The 27,264-nt window shown below is 41.7% G+C and overlaps 1 protein-coding gene across 4 annotated transcripts in view; it reads right to left on the reverse strand.

The window, feature by feature from the left end:
- Nucleotides 1-27,264, reverse strand: part of NSMCE2 (NSE2 SUMO ligase component of SMC5/6 complex) — a 300,621-nt gene that overhangs the window by 203,600 nt on the left and 69,757 nt on the right. For all 4 annotated transcript variants that reach the window (XM_075582132.1, XM_075582125.1, XM_075582139.1 and 1 more), the window contains exon 3: nt 9,639-9,745. In XM_075582132.1, coding sequence (XP_075438247.1) covers nt 9,639-9,745 — 107 coding nt within the window. The remainder of the gene's footprint in view (nt 1-9,638; nt 9,746-27,264) is intronic.

Consider the following 27,264-nt stretch of genomic DNA (forward strand, 5'->3'; position numbering starts at 1 on the left):
CAAAAGGAATGAGATTTATTAATTACTGCAATTGAATGGAATAAGATAAGATTTAATGAAATCCCATCCATTATCTGTGCTGGAGAAAGTTAAAGTTGTAAAGTTGTATTCCATCGGGGTGTATTAAAATGTTACGGTATTACACTATTGGAAAACGTCATTTTATTTTAATGACGATAGTGATGCACAGCGTGCTCAAAATTATGATTGATGTGCAAACCTGAACTTTTTAAGTTTAACCTTTATTTAGTGGCTAAAATGATATGGTACAAGGATGGACAGTACAGATCTACATAAAATCATAAGTAGAGCAGATGAACGCCCCTGCATCTTCTATTTATATTGCGTCAACATATTCTGCAGCAAGTACAATGTTGAGGTAAGGACAAGAACACAATATTAAATATTTACAATTTAAAACATGACACAATAGATAATGATGCCCCCTGCTCCAAGAAGCTTACAATCTAACAGAAAGAGGAAGGAGAGTGATGATACAAGAATATGTGGGCGTACCAGGACTCTCAGCATGGTATTAACTGTAGTAGAGAGAGTTTGTCAAAATGCTCAAATACCTAGCTTGTATTGAAAGGTAGTAAGTCCCATAGCATAGGTAGGTGTATACAATGTACAGGTGAGTTGGTCCACAGCCAAATATAACCAGAGTTCCCTGAAAACTGAGTGTGAATGAGATGAACCCACCACTCAAAATTTCATTGGGAGTAATAAGGCAGTAAGGCAATAATAAAGGTTAGAACTCACGGACACCTCCTTGTAGGGAAGACGTGCTGCTGCTGAAGTAATCCAGATTGAGATGAGAAGAGTAGAGCACAGTCAAAGAACAAGAGTCAGGAGAGGATCCAAAATACAAAAAAATCTTTAATGGAGTAAATGCAGCATAGGAAAACACCTCCTACGCGTTTCGAACCACTTGTTCTTTATCAAGGATAAAAGACTCCCGTTCTTTGGCTGTGCTCTACTCTTCTCATCTCAATCTGGTATTAACTGTAGGCCTACCAGGCGGGTGCTGGGTAGGTCTCTTTAAAGAGGTGGGTTTGAGGGAGCATTTGAAAAGTGTGAATGCTGGGGAGTCTGATGGTGCTGGGTAAGAAGTTTCACAGTTGGGTGCAGCCCCGGAGAAGACTTGGAGGCAGGAATGAGGGAAGAGGAGTTATAGGTCATGAACTAAGCGTGAGGGAGAGTACTTGCAGATTAGATTGGAAAGGTAGAGAGGGGCTGTGTCATGGAGAACTTTGTAGATGAGAACTTGGAACTTTGATTCTGATGGGTATGAGTAGCCATTTGCAAAGTGAAGCTGCATACCGATCAGTTGACAGAACAGTTAGTGAGGTAGATGAGCCAAGCAGCAGCAGCTAGGATGGGCTGGAGGAGGGACATTGGGAAGACGGAGAGAACCGACTAGAACAAGTTATAGTAATTCAGTCAGGAAATTAAAAGTGCATGAATTCAAATTTTGGTGAGGAAAGGGAGTATTTAGATATGGAAGCGGCATGAGGTACTTGTTCAGTGGTATAAAGGAGAGGGAAAAATAAAGTATGACACCTACACATCTAGCTTCTTAGTATCTGGAGGATAACCTAGTTGTCTATTGTCAGCAAGAAGTCAGGCATGCGGGTAGAATGAAAGGGAGGGAAAATAATATATTACATTTTGAAAATTATGAGTTTGAGGTAGCAGTGGGATATCCAGGGGGAAGTAGTAGAGAGACAATTTGTAACACGACTTTATAGAGATGGAGAGAGTTCAAAAGAAGCCCGGTAGATTTGGGTTACCATCAGCAAGAGGTGGGAAAGCCAAACAACTGTACTGTAGTTTGCTTTGGAAAGTGCTGTAAAGAGAAAGAACAGATCCCAGGGGAACACCAATATTGACTGGGAGGGGAGGAAGTGCAAGGAAAGGAAACACTCATAGATAGTTCCTCTTCGTAACAGAGGATGGTGCCACGAAGGCCAATAGAATGGAGAGTATGGAGTGAGTGGCAGAAAGAGAGGTCTAGTAAAATTAGTGAGGAAAGCAGAACCTGTGGGAATCATTGGCTTTTACTAGAGCTGTGGAGTGTTTAGAGCGAAATCTAGATTGAAGTGCAACAATGAGGTAGTTTGAGGAAAGACAGTGTATCATGTGGTTATAATAAACAAGACATTCAAGTAGTTTGGAAGAGGATGGGATAAGGCAGATTGGTCAGTAGTTAGAGTAAGTTTGGTCGAAAGAGTTTCTTCAGCATGGGTGTGACAGAGGCATCCTGAAAAGGTAAAGGAAAGGAGCCAGTGCTGGAAAAGGAGGTTAAAGAGGTGGGTTAAACTATTATTGTAGCAGAGAAGAAACAAAGATGGTGTATAGGAATAAGGTTTTAGAAAGGATGGGGTGTAGAAGAAGGTGTAGTAGAAGGTGGGCGACTTCCTCTCAGTATCCAGAGAGAAATCAAATGCAGCTTTGAGGGCTGAGAGGGAATATGTTGGAATGGTTTCGGGTAAATTGTGTAATATCTGATTCTTTTTAAATGTCAATTGTTTCTTTGAAATGTGTGTCAAATTATTGAGCTGAGACAGAAGAGGCGGGAGGTGGAGAGGGTTGGCAGAAAAAGGAGTTTAAAGAGGAGAACACGGATTGAGGATTGTAAGACAGATGCGATGTAAGTTAGGAGCAATAAGATTGTCCGGGCAGGTGAGAGTGAAGAGAGAAGGGTTGTAGGAATACGGACAGCTGAAAAGTGTTAGGTTACGGAAGGTGCATGAAGATGTGGTGGGCGAGGAGGTAGCAATAAGGGAGAGGGAGGAAGAAAGGAAGTGGTGGTCAGAGACGTGATATGGTTTATTGGAGAATTTAGAGAGGAAGGAGACAACGGAGAGAAAACAAGGTCAAGTGGGATACCACCACGATGAGCTGGAGAATTAGCCACTGGATGAGTTTAGAAACTGCTGGGGAGTTATGGCTGCTGATAGTAATGTTAAAGTTTCAAGAATGGGAAAAGGAGAATCGGGGAGGGGGGGGAGGGAGGGAAGGGAGACAGACAGCAAAGTTATTAAAAAAGCTCAGATGGCTAAGATGGGTGACATATGACAGCAACACAGAGTGTGTCTCATTTGTTCAACTGTCTTATGGGGGACTCTCCTTCAGTTGAGCAGATGAGGCAATGTCAGTGGGAGTTGGTCATATCTTAGTGATGGCCAGAAGGTTGAAAGAGTTGGAAAGAAAAATGCCATGAATGTTAGTTTGTTGCACAGGGTGTGCATTTCACAGGGAGCAGGAGAAAGGGGGGAAAGGGAGGATGGGAATGTGGATAATTGAAGTGGTTGGCAATGTGAGGTAGAGGAAGTTTTGGAACAGACATGGGGCAGGATAGAATGGATATGTGTGTTAGTCCAGGGTTTGGTTCTGTCGCACGGTTTGTATTAACCTAGCCTGCAGCATGTTCACAAACATCCTTTCTACATTGAAGTATTTTGTGGTTAAATGTCACAGTTACCCATTATGAAATTAGATGCCTCATTGGTATCCTAGGTTAAGGTAAACCTATAGCCCTAGTGTGGCTCCTTGGACTGTTTTAAAGATATTTGGCATGAATAACTTGCCTTGTAGCCATGGGAGGAGCATTTTCCATTCAAGTTACACTTTAGTAAACTGCCCGGTAAAAAGACTGAAACTAAAGTAATAAATCCAACAGTTTTGTTGGAAAGGTGCTACCCTTTTCAAAACGTGTTTCTTATTCTATTGTTTGGAAAGATACAAGAATGTAAAGAACTCTACAAAGTACTTTTCCTATATTTTGAATTTAATGTCCTAAGAATAGGACCTGAGCAATAGGTTATCAACACAGTGAAGAGGATACAAGTTTAATGAAACCTGAAATTAACAAGAGCTATAGATGGCAAAAGAGAGAGTCCGCGATTGCGCCATTCAAGCAAGACTTTACGAACGAACAGTTTTACTACAGAACATTTGATATTTATTCACTAAAGCATGGTAGCCATCATTGATCATTCACAAGTATTTACTTGAATTGCTATTATCAGCAGTTAATGGTTAATGCATTGAAGGTCACAGAAAAACATAAGAGGCAGCGGGTCTCAACAGCTTAGGGATTATGTGTCACATTCATATTCCTAGATCCTTTCTATTTTCTTATTAATACATCTACTACTGTATATATTTTTTTAAGTTGTTTGTTCGCTATGCGTTTGGAGACCTCTTAAGATATTGTAACCAAATCTTGCATGATAGTTCCGGAGATCAAGGAGCAAGTTTTTGTCTGTTTGGTAATTGGATATATTATTTTTTTAAATTCTACGAGTTATTATTATGTATCTGGCACGTGACATCATGCTGGTGACATCATAAAGCAGATAGCCTGGTGGCAGATAAGGAGAGTCAGATAGCCATAAAGTTTACACAGAAAGCAATAAAGCAGAAAGAAAGAAATGAAGGCAGTTGGCACGTGAGGACAAAGTAAGAATGCTGGAGGAGAGAGAGGCGGAAAAAATTGAGGACATCATAAGGTACTAAAGGAAAGTGATGGGAGGGAGAGAGATGAGGGGAAAGAGAGACATGAGGGAGGGGAAGTAGAGAGATGAGGGGGGGGAGAGGAGTGAGGGAGAAAGAAGAGGGCGAGAGAGAGAAAGGAGTAGGGGGGTGAGAGGAGGAGAGGAGGGATAAGGTTGGTTTCTTAGAATTCACAAGCAATACTTCCAGCTATTAGTATATAATTTTACAAATGTATCAGTATGGAGCCGTTTTATCCATATATACATATGTATATAATCAAGCAGCATTGAGAATTAACAAAGCAATCGATGTTCTCATGGTACAAGTGATTATACTCTGAAAGGGAAATATTCGAGAAATATTAGGTAAATCTGCTTGTGCTTGGCTACTATTTTATTTACTGTAGACACCTCAATCAAAATAGTTAAGAAAATCAACAGCTAGAACAAGGTTCAAAATGTTCTGTTCAGTTAATTAACATAAGCCAGAGCGTTGACATTAATAGTACAGTACATTTTCTGTTAACTGAAATGGACTTTTCTGCTCATACACAGTCTTAATTAAGATGTATTAATGCAGCATACAGTATGTTCTGTAATGTGTATTCCTTGAATTAGTCTGTAATCACTTCCACGCAACATGTGCAAATAAAGAGGGAAATATTGACAGCAATGGAAATTGCACAGGATTGCAGTTAAAAATATACATGAATAATTGTAACAAGGGACATTTTACCCCAGTTTTAATAGTGTTACAGTCAATGTGTCACTATTGATTACAACGCTTACACGAAGTGATTTGATTTTTCTGCATTATAATTATAAATCAAGGGATTATAACATCTGCTACTAATTTGTCAGTTTAAATGTGCAGTTCTTTTTAATTCCTATATTTACAATTTCCAAGTTTCTTAAAATTGATATCAATACATGAAGGGGCAAGTAGTTTGCTGTATTGGAATGAGTTGTCAGGTTGATTTATCTTTAAGAGTATTGGTGTATATGTTTTTGAAGAACCACCCTCATTTAGAGAACCTTTCAAACTTGGTTTATACTGACCTCTTACCCATGTCAATGTAAATAGCAAAAGTTCTCTTATGGATCACTCTTTTTTTTTTATTCATGAACAGATAAGAACACATCACGGCACCAAATGTGTTTACATTTTGTTAAAGAAAGTTTCATGAACAAGTTGCGAGTGTGCGCGTAGGTATGATAACGGTTTTACACTAAACTTGGTCAGAATCCGATCACAACACATTCCATATAAGCCAAATCTTCAGCTTGTAGTTTTCCAATAAAATATACCTTGTGTCACAGTCGGTCAGGGGTGGCCAACTCCTGTCCTCAAGAGTCAATGACTAAGCCACGGATTGAGCCACCTATGCTGAAGCAGGCATATCCCTTATAGCTGACCTGTTGGTGGCACCTTGAGGACTGGAGTTGGCCACTCCTGCAGTCGGTCATCCCAAAAGACACATTCTGGCATTTGTCATATTAGCACTTTGTGAAGGGCTCTGCCTGAAAGGTGTCATTCTGCATGGCTCTATCCCACCCAAACATATGATGATATCAAAATGAACAGAATGTATCACTAACAAAGGGCTGGGAGCTCGAAACATGGTAGAGTACCTCTACAGCGTCATGTGAACCCTGTTTGTCTTGTTCCCCAATAAAGAAGCTTATTTTTATTGCAGCAGCCACCGTCGCATCTTTTTTCTATATGCACCTCAAAGCAGTGCACTGCCTGCAGAGGATCCACGGCAGGAGAGAGGGACCACACGGTTGCAGACAGAGCTGTCTGTCACCCCATTGTGCCCCACGACGCATTGAATAGTGAGCAGAGCGAGGACTTCACATCTCTGCCTCCAACGGGGGTGTAAGGTAATGAAATAAGTGATTGGTGCGCAGCTAATAATTAGTGATACATACTAAACAATGTGCAGTGCACAGTGAATAATAATCAAAAAAACACAACCTTAAATGTGGGAAGATCACATATAAAGCGTCTTCAGCCTTTCTTGGGGGTGTCCCAACACCCCTACAGCTAGAGAAAAAACAAAAAGACAAGGCGCACAACGCACATAGTGAAGTACAATTTAAAATAAAGTTTACTCATAAAAAATGTGTAAGTTCTGCGTACATCAATATAGTAACATATAAGCAGTTGGTAATTGGGTATACCACACCAGTAAACAGCTACGGAAGGCACTCTTCACTCGATTGTGGGGTGCAGGAGAACAGTCGTCATCTGATGTTCAGCTGGTGGTTATAGAAGCCGTCTCCCTCTCACTCCAGACGGGGCAGGTCTCAATCTTTACTGCCAAAAGGTCCTTGGTCATCGATCCGCATCAGCGTGTAGCAGCCTCCACTCGTATCCGCATCCAAGCTCGTTAGTCACGTGTCGCTACTCCTCTACGGAGCGCTCGATGGTGACGTCACAGTCCGGTCGCACTCTCCTACGAACCGGCTGCAGGGTCCCGATGCGTGCGGTGAATTGAAGGATACACGCGACTTCTTGGAAAGATGTGTTATGCACAAAGTCTGGTATGAAACAAGGGAACACTTACACGGAGTGTTAACACCATCAAGGGGGTACTAGGAACTGAGCAATGACACCCTCCAACGCGTTTCGTAACTCGTGGTTACTTCTTCAGGGAACGTATGAACGAAGTATACGTTCCCTGAAGAAGTAACCACGAGTTACGAAACGCGTTGGAGGGTGTCATTGCTCAGTTCCTAGTACCCCCTTGATGGTGTTAACACTCCGTGTAAGTGTTCCCTTGTTTCATACCAGACTTTGTGCATAACACATCTTTCCAAGAAGTCGCGTGTATCCTTCAACTCACCGCACGCATCGGGACCCTGCAGCCGGTTCGTAGGAGAGTGCGACCGGACTGTGACGTCACCATCGAGCGCTCCGTAGAGGAGTAGCGACACGTGACTAACGAGCTTGGATGCGGATACGAGTGGAGGCTGCTACACGCTGATGCGGATCGATGACCTAGGACCTTTTGGCAGTAAAGATTGAGACCTGCCCCGTCTGGAGTGAGAGGGAGACGGCTTCTATAACCACCAGCTGAACATCAGATGACGACTGTTCTCCTGCACCCCACAATCGAGTGAAGAGTGCCTTCCGTAGCTGTTTACTGGTGTGGTATACCCAATTACCAACTGCTTATATGTTACTATATTGATGTACGCAGAACTTACACATTTTTTATGAGTAAACTTTATTTTAAATTGTACTTCACTATGTGCGTTGTGCGCCTTGTCTTTTTGTTTTTTCTCTTGTGTAAGGTAATGGTCTGTCTGTTTTCTGCATATGGAGGCCTCATGCTTAATGTAGTGGGGTCCCATTAACATGCATTAATGTGACCTCTGCTTTAAAGGATAAACCAATATGACCCTCTTTATTACATTTATGAGGAACAAATCTATATTTAATACTTATATTTTCAGTGCTGGACAAGCTTTTATAAATGGAAAACCCAGAAACTTTAAGATCAAGTAGGTCTGTGTTTTGTTCTTGATCATAACTAGCACACCAGGTCATAGCATTGTATAGTAGCTTTCAGTTAATTTGAGAAGGGAATATCCGCATGCCAGAGGGCAAAGGATTTCCCAGAATCTACTGTGTACAAAGGCACTGTCACCTGCACTTTTGTTACACAACTTGCTGCTATTCTAGCCAAGGTATGTTGTTGTTTGGGTTAACCGGCTTGTTTCAAGGACAATTGACATTTACAGGCTACTTTTGCAACAGGAATAATCTCACACCAGCCTACTTGATATTTCTCAATAATAATTGCAGGTTTTAACATTCAATCTGATTTACTGTATAACATGCACGTTTCACATACAGTGTAACAATGTGTTAACCATATGACTATGCAATGCTTTATAACAGTTGTATAAGCAACATAGAACTGATCGAGTATAGTACTGTACACAAGAAGCGTTTGACATTTCTGAGCAAGCAAATAAAGCTGCTTCTAGCCACATAAATAGTTTAACCCAAGGTTCATAATGGAGTTTAACTTTTTGCCCTTTAAATGTGTAATAAATGTGAATTCTTGACATGCAGTTGGAGGTTTGTGATCTACATTGACTATGTTTTGTTAGCAATGTGCTAGGGAAACAAATCTTGAATATTATTGTATTATTTCACATCATGAAGTAATCAGTAACAGAGAAGCTACAGCCTAAATAATATGAAGTGCTAGTATCACAGGTTAATAAAAAATGGAGAACAAATAGTTTTAATTGGCAACATTTCAGACCTCACTGGTGACTGAAACAATGGCAAATCAAAACAGTACTTGCTGTGCGTATGTTATTAAATACTCATTGGTGTAAAAGCAATTGCTATGTTAGCTTTAGTATACCCTGACTTCCGTACTACAGGTCTACACATGCCCTGCTCTCAATGAGTGAAATACAATGCAGGCAAATAAAACTATGCCAAATAAACGAGGTTAAGTAATCATCAATTACAATTGGTGGAAAGTCCAGATTGTAGGAGCCCAGGACCAAAATAATTCAGCTTTTGTCCTTTGAGTTGGAACATTGTACAGAATAGCCAAAAGCAGCATCAATTACTGTCACTTATACAATTTGCCAGAGAAAGTGCTTCTGCAGTCCTTTCATTGCTAAGCCGGCTGACAATAAAACGGTTAACATGTTTCTTCTGTAAACTAAACAGTTATCGGAATTCCTGATTGCACTTAATGCTGTGCTCCAGATAAAAGCAGAACTAAAGCCCACGCTTAGCAAGACAGACATGTGAGCAGAATATGATGTAACTGTTTCTGTACGCTGTACATTTTCTGCAAAGAACAGCAGATATGGGAGTTTTTGTATTAACATTACAGATGTTGAATTAGGCAGAATAGAATGCAGGCACTCTCATAAGTAGAAAAGTAATTTAAAAAAATGAAGAAAATCTGTGAAAGTCTCTCTTTTTTTTTGTCCTGTTTGTGGCCATCCATCCTGATGGGCTGGCCCAGCTGTACAATTTAAGCACCCCAGTAACCCTTCATCTGATTCCACTCCCCTAAAATTGTTATATTAGTAGATGCCCAAAATCAACCCAGGGGAAGATTCCAATCTGTGCCTTGCCATTCATTATGGTACCTTATGCACGGTGTCTTCAACTGCATGTATATATTGGTTTAAATCTCTGTCCATTGTAGCATATTCCAACATCACCGTTTCCATGCTGGTAACCTCAGTCGTGTCACCTGTATAAACATAGAAGGAAACAAAAGTCAGGTGACAAAATGATACGACAGATAGCGCAAGAGTTTGTGATGTTTGCAAATTTCTTTACGAAATCATACATAATTATTACACGGGTACCAGGTACATAGTTAGAAAAGTTTAACATTTGCCTTATCCTAGCAGGCAATGTAATATTTTTATGAAAATATTAATTTCCCAAATGCAATAATAATGAAACTTTTAACTCCGTGTTTTTTTCTAACAGGAAGAATGACAGGCTATTTTGTCTAACATATTGGGCAACATTTTTGTTTCAGAATAAAATGAGTGATGAGATCTCAAAAGGCCCAACTTCTATTTTCCCACTCCTAGCACCTATCCTCTCTAAAATCAAAGACAATATTAATTTACTGCACAGTAATAGAACTTGTTTCTCTTGAATTTAAAATGTATTCTCTATTCAAAACCAAGTTTGTAGTTTGCATTTAAATAACTGCAGTGTGGTCAATGGTCTAAGCATGAATGATCTGCTCAACAGAACAGGAAACATCAAGTCAGATGAGCTATTCTCTTCTCATACCGGTGTCAACGAGCTCAATCATGTGGACCATCTGAGAGCAATACCAAACAAGAAAAGCATAGCACAATACAAGTAGAGAGAAAAACCCATCACCGGGCAGGGACTTTGTAAATATTTTATCTTGTGTAAAGCTGTGACCTTTTTAATGCAAGCACTGCTGCTTTATATGAAAACATCTATAATGGCGATTTTAGCATGTCTTTCTACCAGTTATTGTGCCTTCATGGAAAACTATTCTGAATAGCTTGAAAACTATGTAATTTCACCATTTAGACATTCATCAGAGCTATGCAAAGTCATTATAGCTATGCAAAGCCATCCTGAAAGGTGACTGGCCAAGCTGAGTTTTTTTGAGAAAGCCAAAGTCATACCTTATGGTACTACATTCACTTTTCATATTCCAAATCACTTAAGCCATGGGTTATGTTCGGGGAACCTGCTTATTTCAACCACTTTCTTCAACTACTTTTGCACATAATACATTTGTATGTGTGGTGCATATTAGCCTACCTGCCATAGAAAACTCTAGTCATGAGCTGATGTAATCCCTTATTACCTTCAGCCTACATCTGTGTCTCCCCAAAGGCGGATGTCTAACCGGGTTTCTCAAGAGCTGCTCTCCTCTTCTGAGAATCAGGGTGCTTAGGGTTAACATCTACGTTTGATCAGCCCCACCCTCTGGAATTTGAATGACCCAGGAGAACAAAGGAGTGTCAAAGCCCACCTGAATTCATTCAGAACCCTTCAGTGTACATCTGCGTTGCTCCAAAGGCTGCCAGGGCAGCCAAAGTGTGACAGACATTTTCTGCTCTTACAGCTCGGTTACTGGGTTGGGTAAACTCTTCTAACACAACACATTGCAGGCCTATCCTACCTCTTCTAACACCATTTTAAATCTGGTCTGTAATTGTTAGATACACCCATAATCATATATTATCTCTAACTGTCCATGAAATGTCTGTAAATTGAATGTATTAATGCAAATATCCTTAATTTAATACACAGATTATCACAACTCTGTGCCCAGGACACACTCAAAATATCACTTCCTGGTAAAACATTTTGTAAATAAAAAAAATAATATTTAACCTTATGCTCATTTATTAATTTGACATTTTTCTTTTAACAATTAAATTTACATCCACATTTACTATGTAATATATATATATATATATATATATATATATATATATATATATATATATATATATATACACACACATATATATGAAATTATACTTGTTTTCATTTTGATACGTTATTGTATAGTTAGGATCCTTTCATTTTAATTAAAATAGGAGTTTAAAAAAACAAAAACATTTAGCAGTCAAATTATTTCAACTCTACTTTATAAAACCTTTTTTGTGAATGAAATCAGAATAAGTTTTCCAACTATCTAAATTATAGGTGTTTTCCAAGTTCCTTAAATTATACACATTTTGCAATGTACAGTAAGCTATTTTTCATTGGGCAACTTTTGAAAACTGCTTACTCAGAAACATACTTCCTTGATTTATTTGGTTTCATTTTAAGTTTCAATTACCCACACCTTTTATTGCACATGCGCTTCGCAGCTGTAATTGGCCTGCCAATAAATGCCTGCATTATAAAATTAAAACAGTCAGCGAATAACAGTGTCATTCCCACGGGATGAGAATCTAGGTGAATCCAGGACATGGGAGCAGCAGTGGGATGGGTTGCAGTAGCTGGATGTGAATATTCAAGAATATTGTGGCGTGGGTAATGTATATTCTGCGTTAAGAAGCAAAGAGACAGAGTGCATGTTGCATTATAGGAATTAGTTTTTATTTAACGATGCCCTCTAATAAAAAGTCATTTGTAAGCACACATCACATTTTTGGTGCTCTAAATGTATAGTGGGCAGCAAATATCGAACCAAAGTCCAGAAAAACAGTGCTACAGAACATCTGAAGAATATATATATATATATATATATATATATATATATATATATATATATATATATATATATATAATACTGAGTTAAGTTATGGTGAGTAAAAAAAGTGACAAAAACCCTCCACAGGAAAGCAAATATGCAAATATAGCTGTATGCTCATCTGCATGTCTTAGGCAGGGTTGCAGACCTGCCTAAGACATGCAGATGAGCATACAGCTATATTTGCATATATATATATATATATATATATATATATATATATATATATATATGTCCTATAGTAGTGTGTGATAACAATCTCACTCAAGGTTTAGTGGGAAAATAAGAAATATTTTCTCTCTCCAAATGGGGGTTTATGGATAATAGGGAAAGATGTAGCCTATTTGACCAGTCTGACCTGTTCTCCACCGCACTTACATGGAGTAACCACTTAGAGTGTATGAAGCAAATCCCAATGTGTATAATAAATCTCATTTGATGGGTGAAACAACCTTGATACTGGTTAGTACTCACAGTATATGAGAATTCTTGACTCCTTTTGGCGTGCTTCCAGCAAAGAAAATAGCAATTGGTGTGAATTCCAGGATAGGGTTAGCAGTGCACAGCAATTGGAACAGGAAAAATGGAACTCAGCACATCAAACAAATTAAAAGCATTTTATTATTACAAGTGACATCAGGGTGGGTGGGCAACAGATAACTGACGCGTTTTGCAAGCGCCGGCTAAGCACTAAACGCGTCACCAATTGCTAATTGCTAATTGTATAGTGGAGCTCCAAGAGAGGAGAAAGGAGCAATGTACCGTACACATGTAAGTAGGGCATAGGGAAATACAGTAATGTGTTTTGCACTGTACATTTTCATATGAATGTAAATATCTTTGGATGGAATGAACGCCAAATTACTATGTATTCAGAAACTGCTGCAAGTGTCGTCCCATGTAGTAAACACAGATATACTTGCATCAACCTAGGTCTTACAGGAACATAGTACCTAGGGGGTCCTTTAGTGTCTGATGTCACTACTGACATCACACTATACGGATCGGTCAGTAAAGGCACTTAATGAAGCAGGCCTGCAGGACGCCGCTATAGAAGCCAGGAAACAGCATTGGGAGACACGATGGTGTGCTGTGCTGCATTTACACAGCTATACTGGCTACTTAATCTAAATGAAAGGAAGGTAATACTTAGAGGCAGTAATAACAACCTCTACCTGAGCGTAGACCTCTACCCTATTACTATAATTCCTAAATGTCCCAAACTCTCTTCATCTCTATACTACTATAGGACAGAAGAGATAATAACAGACATGCATGTCAGTATACTATTGTATGTAGCTAGTGTGATCTCTCCATTTGAGTTTGGCGATCCACACTGCATATTGGATGCCTGTTTATTCAACTTTCTGCCTGCTCTCACTTCACTTGCCTGCGCTCAGATCAACTCACTATGGCTTGTTTTATAGTTCTCACTGCTGCGCGTTGGGGCGCGCGACCGGCGTTGCGCATGCAGGTGCTGTGCGCGTTTAGTTGCTAGACGCCATAGGCGTGTAATAGTGTGCACGCACTACTTGTGCACGTCAATTATAATTGGCTGTGTTTGGCCGACGTTTCTATATTTGGGAAGCGCGCACGCACGGCCGTGAGCGGTGGCACTGCAGACCAGGGTAAATAAAATAAAATTTAATTTTTGCGCTGCTGCCACGCCGTGAACCAATCATAGCGCGGCCTAACGCCGTGATGTCAGAGTCACGCCCCCCTAACCGCGCGCCGCCTACTAACTAAATGCGCACGCGATGTGCAGGTGCAACCCCGGGCGCCCGCCCGCACGAGCACAGCGAGAACTATAAAACAAGCCTAAGAGAAGCTCACCACCGACAGTGTGTATGTTTTCGGATGCTGCTATTGTTAGCTCGGGAAAGAATGAGTATTTGCTCCATGAAATGTTCACAACCCCCACACGACACTGCGGGAACGTAGAAAAAAAAGCTGCGTCTTGGACCAGAGTAGGGTCAAGAAGCAGATCGCTACTGGTGGGGGCTCGCTCCAGGTTAGCCTGCTGCTGTGGAGAGTGAGATTCTGCATGTACGAGTCGAGACCCAAAGACACTGCCCAGCGAAGGAAGAAAGATACCCAGAAGGGATTCAGCCAAAGCTTGGTGACAGAGCCGGCCAGTTCTCATTCTGCAACAAAAAAGTTATTTTGGCGGCAGCGGCCTGGACTAAGGACTGAAGCGAACTGTTGCAGGTTGATATGAGAGTTATGGTTCGGGTTAGATACGGTCCCTGTTGGGCTGTTACAAACTATAAATACTTTATAAGATCATGTTAAATCAAGGAGGTAAAGCTAGCCCTGGCAGGTTAGACCATAAATTTACCCACCTGTGAGGCGGGAATTATTGGGCAAGCTATACTGCCCATATGCATTGAGCAAAACCTGTATTGTAGGTTCTAGTACCATACTTATTAATAGGTAGAACCAAGACTATAACCTAATTTGAGAACTACATTATGTGGTTGTATAATATATACACACACACACACACACACACACACACACACACACACACACACACACACACACACACACACACACACACACACACACACACACACACACACACACACACACATATATATACATATACACACAAACATATATACAGTATATATCAGTGTGGGATCTGCACCCTAGCGGGAGGATGTGGGGAGGGCCCGGTCTATCCGCTCTCCATGATACAAGGTTAATATCACAAAGCATGGTATACCACCTCTTTTTCTTTTATATACTGTATATATTTATATTATATATGTACTGTATTACGAGTTCGGTTTGTGTCACCTGGGCTATCGGGTGTGTGGTGTATTTGTGTGGTACCCTTCCCTTTTTATTTGCTGGGGTATTTTAGAGTACCATGTGTGAGCAGGTTCTCCTGGTACAAACCAGAGATTGCTATTCTCCCAGGCTCTTTTTACTTTCATAGTTTTTCTTATGTATTTTTTTCAGTCCCCTTCTCCCTTCGTTCAATTTTTACCCTCAACCCCTCTCCCTCTCCCCCCCCCCCCTCACGACTCGCTCTCTAAGTGGCATAAATATATATTCCCATATGTCTTCCTCATGGCCTCATTCAAGATGATCTCCTATAACGTGAAAGATTACAACAGGACACGTAAACGTAAGACGGCCTTTTCTAATTATAAACACATCATGAAACCCATTTTAGCAAACACTCCTTTCCAAAAAAACAAATAAAAAAAAAACAGTTATCTGCTCGACCTCAGTGAAAAAAAGTTGCAATTTTAGTCAGTTTGGCCATCCATGGCAAGCCAGATTTGTTTAGGAAGGACCAGGAGGACAGAACGTTGGTAGACATGCTTGCAGGGTGCAGCTCACACTGGTCAATTTGTATGTCCTGAACACTGCAATGAGCACTTTCCTGAAAAAATATTTTCTCACAGATAAAGGAGGTTTCCAGTGGCCTTCTCATAGTGGGGGAGGGGACCTTAACACCGTCCTCAACAACGAAAGCGACATATCGTGCCCTGGTGGGCAGGTGCCAACATTTCAGAACTAACACAGAAACGATGGCTATTTTAGGATTTATGAAAGAGATCCATCTAGTGGATATTTGGACGAACTTCTGTCCCAGTGCGAGGGATTTTACATTCTATTCAACACCTCATAACACTTATACCAACGCATAGATTTTTCTTCAGAAGGTGCAGGCGAACATCTCCAATATTACATGGTCAGATCATGCAGTGATAAATATCATGATCCCCAGCTGGCTCTCGCATGCAATGCCAGACAATTGCACTTAAATTAATCTCTATTATATGTACTGGATATAGTGACACAAGTGGGGGAGGACCTAAAGGCTCTTTTTTTTAAAAAAAATTTACACACTAATGGCACGAAAGACCTCCCAAACGCAATCATCTGCGAGGCTGTCAGGATCGGGCTTAGGCCCTGCCCCCGTGATGTGTCCCGCGACATCACGGGTGGTGTGCACCAGCTACAACTGGTGCCGCACCACCTGGACGGAAGACGCACCAAGTCCGGATTCCAGGCCCCGCCCCCGTGACAAGGGCAGTGCACATAACGCGCCACCAATGTGCAGGCGCCACGTGGACACTGGCAAACAACGTGTTACTACTCATCAGCAGCTCCACACCTGTAATGCACCCCTCTCCAGCCTATCAAAGGACATCTTAAATCTAACTACTGATTGCCCACACCCTCCTGCTGCTTCTCCATTGGCCGCTTGTGCTTTATATGCTCAGCCAGGCCTCTGGCAAACTGGCTGAGCATAAATCCTGTTTACGTATTGTGTGCTTACATCAAGGCTTCCTGCTCCCCTGCCTATCCTTGTTTTGCTTCCTATTTCTGACCACAGCTTGTACCAGGTTCTCTGCCCCCTTGATCATGGCTACGGATAACGAAGATTCTACTCTCTCTCCCCCTTGACCACGGCTCAAGATTGCGACGACGCTACATTCTCCATACATACAGTGGTGGGATAAAGAAAGTACACCCTCTTTGAATTCTATGGTTTTTACATATCAGGGCATAATAACAATCATCTGTTCTTTAGCAGGTCTTAAAATTAGGTAAATACAACCTCAGATGAACAGCAACACATGACATATTACACCGTGTCATGACATATTACACCGTGTCATGATTTATTTAACAAAAATAAAGCCAAAATGGAGAAGCCATGTGTGAAAAACTAAGTACTGTATACCTTATGATTCAATAGCTTGTAGAACAACCTTTAGCAACAATAACTTGAAGTAACTGTTTTCTGTATGACTTTATCAGTCTCTCACATCGTTGGAGGAATTTTGGCCCACTCTTCTTTACAACGCTGCTTCAGTTCATTGAGGTTTGTGGGCATTTGTTTATGCACAGCTCTCTTAGGTTCCAGCCACAGCATTTCAATCGAGTTGATGTCTGGACTTTGACTGGGCCATTGCAACACCTTGATTCTTTTATTTTTCGGCCATTCTGTTGTAGATTTGCTGGTGTGCTTGGGATTATTGTCCTGTTGCATGACCCAATTTCGGCCAAGCTTTAGCTGTCGGACAGATGGCCTCACATTTGACTCTAGAATACTTTGGTATACAGAGGAGTTCATTGTCAACTCAATGACTGCAAGGTTCCCAGGTCCTGTGGCTGCAAAACAAGCCCAAATCATCACCCCATCCACCCCTGTGCTTGAAAGTTGGAATGAAGTGTTTATGTTGATATGCTGTGTTTGGTTTTCGCCAAACGTGGTGCCGTGCATTATGGCCAAACATCTCTACTTTGGTCTCGTCTGTCCAAAGGACATTGTTCCAGAATTCTTGTCGTTTGTTCAGATGCAACTTTGCAAACCTAAGTCGTGCTGCCATGTTCTTTATAGAGAGAAGAGGCGTTCTCCTGGCAACCCTTCCAAACAAACCATACTTGTTCAGTCTTTTTCTAATTGTACTGTCATGAACTTTAACATTTAACATGCTAACTGAGGCCTGTAGAGTCTGAGATGTAACTCTTCGTTTTTTTGCAATTTCTCTGAGCATTGCACGGTCTGAACTTGGGGTGAATTTGCTGGGATGTCCATTCCTGGGAAGATTGGCAACTGTCTTGAATGTTTCCCACTTTTTAATAATCTTTCTCACTGTAGAATGACGAACTTTAAATTGTTTGGAAATGGCCTTATAACCCTTCCCAGATTGATGGGCAGCAACAATTGCTTCTCTAAGATCATTGCTGATGTCTTTCCTCCTTGGCATTGTGATAACACACACCTGAATGCTCCAGATCAGCAAACTGCTAAAACTTCGGCTTTTATAGAGGTGGTCCCCACTTGCTGATGATCAATTAATCAAGGGCCTTTGATTAGCAGCACCTATCTGCTACTTAGCATCTTAATTCCTATGGAAGCAGTAAGGGTGTACTTCGTTTTTCACACATAGCTTCTCCATTTTGGCTTTATTTTTGTTAAATAAATCATGACACGTGTAATATGTCATGTGTTGTTCATCTGAGGTTGTATTTACCTAATTTTAAGACATGCTAAGGAACAGATGATTGTTATTATGTCCTGATATGTAAAACCATAGAATTCAAAGACTGTAGACCATGGCGAGTATTACTACCACCCAGACCTCTCCTACTCTGACCCGGCTACTCGACCATTACTCTGCACTCCGGATGCAGTCACACGGTTGGTGGCAACCAACATCCCCACCTCAGCCTCGCGGTCTGGTCCAGTTTGTTATGCACGTTACAGAGGCACCTAAAGCGTACATAAGTAGCTCTTTCATAAAGGTAGCTTATTACAAAAAGAAACCGAGAAGGACCTGTATTGAGGATCTCTTGGCTGCGCTGCTGTGCTCTCTGATATTATGAAGGTCCGAGGGGAATTAAATCTGTGCCTCAAAAAATGGAGCAGGTCATGCACTGGTCATCCCAAAAGTATTATGAAAAAGAGGCAATAAGGCCCACACTATGCTGGCCAGACAATTAAGGAACGCTGTCTTGGCCATACGTTAGGCTGATTCTAACCAGATTGTATTGTATTGTATGTCTTTATTTATATAGCGCCATTAATGTAATGTACATAGCGCTTCAGTTGTGAAACTACTCCATATTTTCTACTAAAAGCTTTGAGATGGGGAAACAGTGGACACATTGAAGGGTACCCAATCCAAATTGAAGGCTTATTTAAGTTCCTGTTGTCTTCCTAAGTTTAAGTTAGACGAATGCTCCAGACTTAGTGTGCCCATCTAGAACATGGCCATTAAAGAACTGAAGAACTTAAAATCTCTGGGCAGGATGGTTTTCTGGGGTTCATTACAAAATAAATGTTTGGAGGTATCAATATCCCACACCTTTTAAAACTATTCAATACATTTTTAAGGGAGCAGTAGTGGCAGAAAAGCTGGCCACAGCTAATATTTACGACAGCAGAATCGAGCGCAAAACACAGTTTAAATCAAATCAAGTGAACCCAATAGTGAATGGTGAAAAAAAAATACAAATCAAGTGTCAAATTAATACACTCCTCTGAATAGGTGCTGCTCCTGTGGTGGACTCGATCCAAGTCCAAATACGAATGGCGAAACACGGGTCAGGAGCGCACTCACATCCAGGTATATATAGAATAGGAAAAAACACACAGTGCAATAACGTATGATATTTATATGTAGCCAGGGTCCCTCCGGTCCCCCTGTCTCCTGGTCCTTTCCCCCCTTGCGTGTGTGCTGCTGCGGGAGTGAGCGCATCGGCGGGGACTCCCGGCGGCATCAATTACAGGGTGCCGCCATTTTACATAGTTACATAGTTACATAGTAGATGAGGTTGAAAAAAAACTTCCGTCCATCAAGTTCAACCTATGCTAAATTTAGACAACAGATACTTTATCCTATATCTATACTTATTGATCCAGAGGAAGGCAAACAAAAAACCCCATTAAGGGGAAAAATTAATTCCTTCCTGACTCCAAGAATTGGCAATCGGATTAATCCCTGGATCAACATCCTTCCCATGTATACTTATTTGGTATATCCCTGTATACCTTTCCCATCTAAAAAGATGTCCAACCTTTTTTTGAACAAATCTATTGTATCTGCCATCACAGTCTCCATGGGTAATGAATTCCACATTTTAACTGCCCTTACTGTAAAGAACCCTTTCCTTTGTTGCTGGTGAAATTTCCTTTCCTCCAACCTTAAGGGATGCCCCCGAGTCCTTTGTTCTGCCCGTGGGATGAATAGTTCTTTTGAAAGCTCCTTGTACTGTCCCTGAATATATTTGTATATAGTTATCATATCCCCTCTTAGACGCCTCTTTTCTAATGTAAATAAATCTAATTTAGCTAGCCTCTCCTCATAAGTTAGAATGTCCATCCCCTTTATTAATTTGGTGGCTCTTCTCTGCACTCTCTCTAGTTCCATAATGTATTTTCTTAGGATTGGTGCCCAAAATTGTACTCCATATTCAAGGTGTGGTCTTACTAATGCTTTGTAAAGGGGCATAATTATGTTTACTTCCCTTCCATCCATTGCCCGTTTGATGCAAGATAAGATCTTGTTTGCCTTTGCAGCTACAGCATGACATTGGGCACTATTGCTAAGCCTGCTGTCTACAAGCACTCCTAAATCCTTCTCCATCAAGGATTCCCCCAATATATCTCCATTTAATTTGTAAGTCGCCTTTTTATTCTTGTATCCCAAATGCATAACCTTACATTTATCTGTATTAAACCTCATCTGCCATTTACCTGCCCACGTTTCCAGTCTCTCCAAGTCCTTCTGAAGAGAAATTACATCCTGTTCTGATTCTATTACCTTACACAATTTAGTATCATCAGCAAAGATGGAGACTTTGCTCTCCATCCCAACCTCAAGGTCATTAATAAACAAGTTAAAAAGCAGGGGTCCCAGTACCGATCCCAGAGGTACTCCACTCACGACTTTAGCCCAACCTAAAAAAGTTCCATTTATGACAACCCTCTGTTGTCTGTCCTTTAACCAGTTTTCAATCCAGGTGCATATATTATTACTATTACTATATATTATTAGTCCAACTTGCTTTATTTTGTACACCAACCTCTTGTGTGAAACCGTATCAAAAGCCTTTGCAAAATCTAAGTAGACCACATCACCAGCATTACCCTGGTCTAGATTCCTACTTACCTCCTCAAAGAAACAAATAAGGTTAGTTTGGCAAGATCTATCCTTCATAAATCCATGCTGACTATTACTAATAATTGTATTTTCTATTAGGTATTCCTGAATATTATCCCGTATTAAACCTTCAAGTAGTTTCCCTACTATTGAAGTCAGGCTTACAGGTCTGTAATTTCCCGGTTGTGATCTAGCTCCCTTTTTAAATATAGGCACCACATCTGCTTTACGCCAATCTTGTGGTACTGAGCCTGTGGAAATGGAGTTCTTGAATATTAAATATAATAGTTTTGCTATTACTAAGCTTAACTCCTTGAGAACTCTTGGATGTATGCCATCACGCCAAGGGGCCTTATTAACTTTAAGTTTTTTCAAGTCGCTTATGAACTTCTTCCTCAGTTAACCAATTGTTCATTAATATGGAGGCTGTGGCTTCCACCTGTGGCACTACTATTGAACTTGATTCTTCCCTGGTAAACACAGAGGCAAAGAATTTGTTTAATACCTCTGCTTTTTCCTTATCTCCAATAATCTGCCTACCCATCTCACACTGAAAGGGTCCTATATTTTCATTACTCATTTTTTTGTTATTAAGGTACTTAAAGAATTTTTTAGGGTTGACCTTACTTTCTATTGCAATCCTTTTTTCATTATCCATTTTTGCTACTTTGATTGCCCTTTTGCAATTTTTGTTACATTCCTTATAATTCTGATACGATGTCTCTGTCCCTTCTGACTTAAAGAATCTAAACGCCTTCCTCTTCTTGTCCATTTCCTCCCCTACCTGTTTATTTAGCCACATTGGTTTTGACTTATTTCTTTTATACTTATTACCCAAGGGTATACACTGATAAGTGTGCTTTTCCATCAATGTTTTAAAGACTGCCCATTTATCTTCTACATTTTTCCCTGCAAAAACATCATCCCATTGTATTACTACTAGATTAGACCTCAGTTTATTAAAATCTGCCTTTCCAAAGTTGAAGGTCTTTGTTGCACCCAAGTAATCTGTTTTTTGATAATTTATTTCAAATGAGACCATGTTATGATCACTGTTACCCAAATGTTCCAGGACTTGAATATTTGTTATTACTTCTACATTGTTTGATATGACCAAATCCAGAACTGCCCCTCTCCTGGTTGGTTCCTCAATAATTTGAGTCATATAATTGTCTTTAAGCACCCCCAAAAACCTGTTCCCTTTTGTTGTAACACTAATCTCATTGCCCCAGTCTATGTCTGGATAATTAAAATCCCCCATTATGCAAACATGACCCAGTTTTGATGCCTTCTCCATTTGCAAAAGTATTTTAGCTTCCTCAATCTCACAGATATTTGGTGGTTTATTGCATATTCCCACAAACATTTGCTTTATACTTTTACCTCCACTGCTAATTTCTATCCACAAAGTCTCTACAATTTCATCATTCCCTTCATAGACATCATCCCTTATAATAGGTTTTAGATCCGGTTTAACATATAAACATACTCCACCTCCCCTTCTATTTGTCCGATCCTTCCGAAAAAGAGAATAACCCTCTAAATTTACTGTCCAGTCATGAGTTTCATCCCACCATGTTTCAGTAATGCCTATGATATCATACGGCTCCCTTGTAGCTATTAATTCAAGCGCCCCCATTTTATCTGTCAGGCTTCTTGCATTAGCAAGCATGCATTTAAGTTTTTTTTCAGCCTGTACTATTATCTTATCTGCTCCTTCCTTTCTGCGCCCACTTTGTTTAGTCTTTTCAAGTTTTCTAGTATTATCTGTATTTACTATGGGTATCTCACTGCTTGTCAAACTTGCATTTGTCCCCATTCTACCTCCATACTACCTTGTATCCTCATCTATTCCATTTAGTTCATTATCTGTTTCATTCCCCTCCCCCCTCCATCCTAGTTTAAAATCTCCTCCAACCTTTTTAGCATTCTCCCCCCTAGCACAGAAGATCCCTCTTCATTGAGGTGCAATCCGTCCCTAGAATATAGATGGCACCTCTCAGAAAAGGAGTCCCAGTGCTCTAAAAACCCAAACCCCTCCTTCCTGCACCACTTTCTTAGCCATGCATTAACCACCCTGATCTCTGACTGTATCCCTGCGGTAGCGCATGGCACTGGTAGTATTTCAGAAAATACTACCATGGAGGTCCTTGCCTTAAGCTTTTGGCCTAGATCCCTGTAATAATTTTTTAGGACCCTCCATCTTTCTCTAACTTTGTCATTGGTGCCAACGTGTACCAAGACCGCCGGGTCAATCCCAGCCCCCCCAACAATCTGTCTACCCGATCCGCAATGTGCCGAACCCGAGCACCCGGGAGACAACAAACTGTTCGGTTCATGCGGTCCTGGCAACAGATTGCCCTATCTACCTTCCTAATAATGGAGTCCCCTACCACCACAATCTTTTTGTATCTGAGCATCCTGAGTCCCCTCTGTGCTGGAGGAACTATTCCCCTGGCTGCTAGAGGAATTAGTCTCCCCCAGCCTTGCCATTTCTGCCCCAACATTCTCAATATCTTCACTCAACATGGCAAATCTATTGGGATGTGTCAGCTCAGAAACGACCTGCCTCTCCCTATTGCCCCTGCTTCCCCTTCTGTCACCCAGCTACCTACCTGCTCCTCACTAACAGCAACCAAGCTACCTACCTGCTCCTCACTAACAGCGCCACCATCTGCACCACTAGTCGAAGCAAGGGCCTGGTCAGTGAGCTCTAATTCCCTTTCAAGATTGCCAATGTCCCTCAATATTGCAAGTTGCCTCTTAAGATCAGCAATCTCTGATTCTAAAGAGACCACCCGCTCACACTTTTTACAGCGGTATGCTCCTTGGAACAGATGCTCCAAGTGCACATACATGTGGCAAGATGAGCATTAAGTGGCATTTCCAATCCTGCTCATTCAAGCAACTATGAAGTTTAGAAGTACTAACAGTAAACTGTACTTCAATAACTATACCTTGTTTAACTACTTCCTTGTTCAAACTGCTTCTGGTTCTAACTGCACACACTTTAACCAGCCAGCACTTGAAATCAACCACACATCAGTCAGTACACACAAGCTGTACATTTTGGATGTACTTGCGCATGCGCAGAGGCGATCCGGCGGTCATGTGGTTGGTGCGAGGTTTGCGCAATGCGCAAAGGTTGGCAAGGGTAGCAGAGGCCATAACAAGTGGGCAGGAGCTCTTGGAAGTTGCGCAGGCGCAGTTAAGCGTAGCGGCGGCCATTACAGCTTCGCACATCCGCAGTAGAGATAGCGCACGCGGTCCCCATAGCAAAGTGAGTCAGATGATTGCAGGCAGCCAATAGTGTTTGCAGCTTCCCCTGCAGAGATTAGATACATTGTATGTGTCATGGAACAAGTATACCCCTGTCTACACTTGTGTTTCATCCCCCCCCCCCCCCGTTTCCTCGCAGCCCTGCTTGTCAGCTTCTTAGTGCCAGCTGTATGTGTTTGGCTCTGCACACAAACACAGTGCCATTCCTCTCTCCCAGCAGCTTGCTGCATTAAAGATGCTACATTTTTGCTACATGTTGTAGCCTCCCTAGACACTCCTGTGAGTTGCCATGGCAGCCCCAGCCTTTCTCTCTTATGGGCTAGTCTGGTTTCTCCCCCTCTGTTCTGGCCACAGATGGTCTGTCCCCAGACTATCTCACTACCCAGCAGACATTGCTTTTTCCTTTCCACCATTTTCTCTGGACTCGTGAGTACCTGGCTGTAACCTCTGTAACGGTGCTCCAGGATTATCTTTTCACCTCCCTTTACTACTGAGCACACACAGAGATACCTACACCTCTACACAAGAAACTGTATCTACCTGCTTTCCCCTAAATAAAGTAAGAAAAGAAACAGACCTTGTCGTGCTTGGAAAAGAGGGCGAGTTGACACTATCTGAGCTAAGTCATCACCACGTGACCCTCTGGCTTCCAGAATAGTATGGGCAATGTGCAGGTAGGCAGTCATACTGAGAAGACAGTGGGGGTAGGAAGGGGGGCAGAGAGCTGCAAGCTTCTGCCCTAGGCCAGAAGTATCCCGGGCTAGAGTTGAGGCCCTGAATTCCTCACTAGTGAGGGTGGGTGTTCATAGGGACAGGCCCTTAGGTAAGGACCCTGTGCCCCTTCAGCTGTGTGATAGGCAGGGACAGAGAGAGACCCTGCTGCAGTTCTTTAGTGCAGGGACCCAGTATAGTATCTGCTGCATGTTCCTGTATGCTGTGTTGCTGATTCAGAGACTGTCCTTACGGTGGGACGTCCGGCTGGACCCCATCCCACGCGGAGGTACAGATCAGCGCTGGACAAGCAGATCTGTTAGACCCTTTGCGAAGACACCAAGGTGCACGGGCACCTGGGCAGGTATTTACACCCTTCCACATGTGCACCAACTTTACCTCGCTCCTCACGTGACAGGCCTGTTCACACACTTGGGTGGGCTTGGACTCTCTGGACACGGGGTTGGGAAGGGGGTGTAAGAAGGTTACAGCTCAGTTAGGGGCAATGTTATAGCCGCCAGCTTGTGGCAGAGGGTGGTCTATATACTGTTGTGTATGCTGATGTTGTTGCACTGTTATATCATGATACTGTGTGTTGTGTTGCTCGTCAAGTAAACCTTTTAGCCATAACCCTGGTGTTTGTGGTTTCTGGGTGGGTTCCTATGCTAGGGCCATTCTGGGTGGAGGCGCTGACCTACAAGAGAACGTTCCAGAGAAGCACCCCAGGTTCCCATCAGCGGAGGCTCAGGCCTCCTGTGAACCTGGAGGTATACAGTCCGCACCACACCTGGTAACATATAGGTTCCCCCTCACATGCACTCTATCTGCGATTGGGAGTGGGGGAATACCCGTTACATATAAATCAAAAATAGAAGTAAAACTGCTCACTCACATATTCCATGAGCAGTAAAGGCTGGGCAGTTGTCAAAAATAACACCCTCATGAGATGATGTCCGTCAGGTAGATGGTCAGATGTACACGTGGAGAGATGTGGGGAGGAGAATCCCATGTATAAAAGATAGAGGACACAGAATAGTGCAGACTGCTTTATAACAATAAACAATAATTATAACAATAAATCAATTAAAAAACGTATTGCACTCACAAACATAGAATGTTATCAGGCAGTGGGACCACCCTGGGTCAGGCAATGAAGAGGAAAAGCACTCCCTCCTTCACTGGATAATCCACCCTTGGTGGCCGTCCACAGGGGAAGTTGTTGTATTTCCAGGGAAGAAAGAACTGAATCTGGGCCCAGTATTCCCCAAAGTTCACCAGAAGTCTGATAGTCTTTCTGTAGTTTTGTGTGTTTCGCCACAGCAAATATTGTTCTGATCTTGAAGAAAGATAAAAGAAAGCACAAATTGCGCCATCTACCACCCAATAGCTCTCCTCAACAATGTTAAATATGTCAAGATGTTAGCTAACCGTCTGAAGCTATATGCAATACACCACGAACATGTGGGCTTTATCCCTTCTAGGCATGTCCCGGATAATGTGCGAACGGTCAACCTTGTGCACAGAGCTGGTTCGGAGCAGAATGGGAAGTTTAGCCGTGGGCATTTGGAAAAATGTCTGCTCGGGACATTTAAAGATAGCGCATCAGAGCGGGTGGTCTAGACAGTGTAGCAATCCAGCGCCGGACATTTAAATATGCGCTTATCGGAGCTGGTTTGTTGTCGGCGCGGGAGTGGGAGACATTTTTGTCAGAGCGCATGGTTGGGTGGAGGACATTTTTCGTGCTGAAATGTCAAGCGACGGAGTCGCCCTTTGGCCAGGTGTCCCACCGGTGACTTGTCCTGGCTGTGACATGCATGACGGAAGAGCACCAGCGATGTTTTGGTCACGATCAAAAGGCCGCACGTCCTAGACCAGGTTAGGAGGTTCCTTGCATGTTGCCCTCTCAAAAGCCCTCTCCTCATTGAGATAGGCTCGACTGGGAATATCTTTTCGCTGCGATTACAAAGATGGGTTTTTCTCTGGAGAATTTCTTAGGGACGTGCTATTCCTCAATCATGCCCCATGCGCTCAGGTAAAAAAAAAAAAAAATCACACACACACACACACACACACACACACACACACACACACACACACACAAAAGGCAGGGCTGCTCTCTCTCGCCACTTCTATTAGCACTCTCCATTGAGCCCCTTGAAATTTCACTTAGATTAAACCCCAAGTTTGGGACATTCAGGTGGGGATTGTGGAATATAAGAGGTCACTGTTCACAGAAAATATATCAATGACGATCTTTTTCAAGAACTCTGTCTTTTTGGTCTTTTTGGCTATATATCCAGTTTTAAAATAAACCAATCGAAGTTCTTCGCTCCAAATATAAAATGTACCTCAACACTTGGTCAAGCAACTTAC

The sequence above is a fragment of the Ascaphus truei genome, chromosome 2 (genome assembly GCF_040206685.1).
Source record: "Ascaphus truei isolate aAscTru1 chromosome 2, aAscTru1.hap1, whole genome shotgun sequence".
In the NCBI taxonomy this organism is placed as follows: Eukaryota; Metazoa; Chordata; class Amphibia; order Anura; family Ascaphidae; genus Ascaphus; species Ascaphus truei.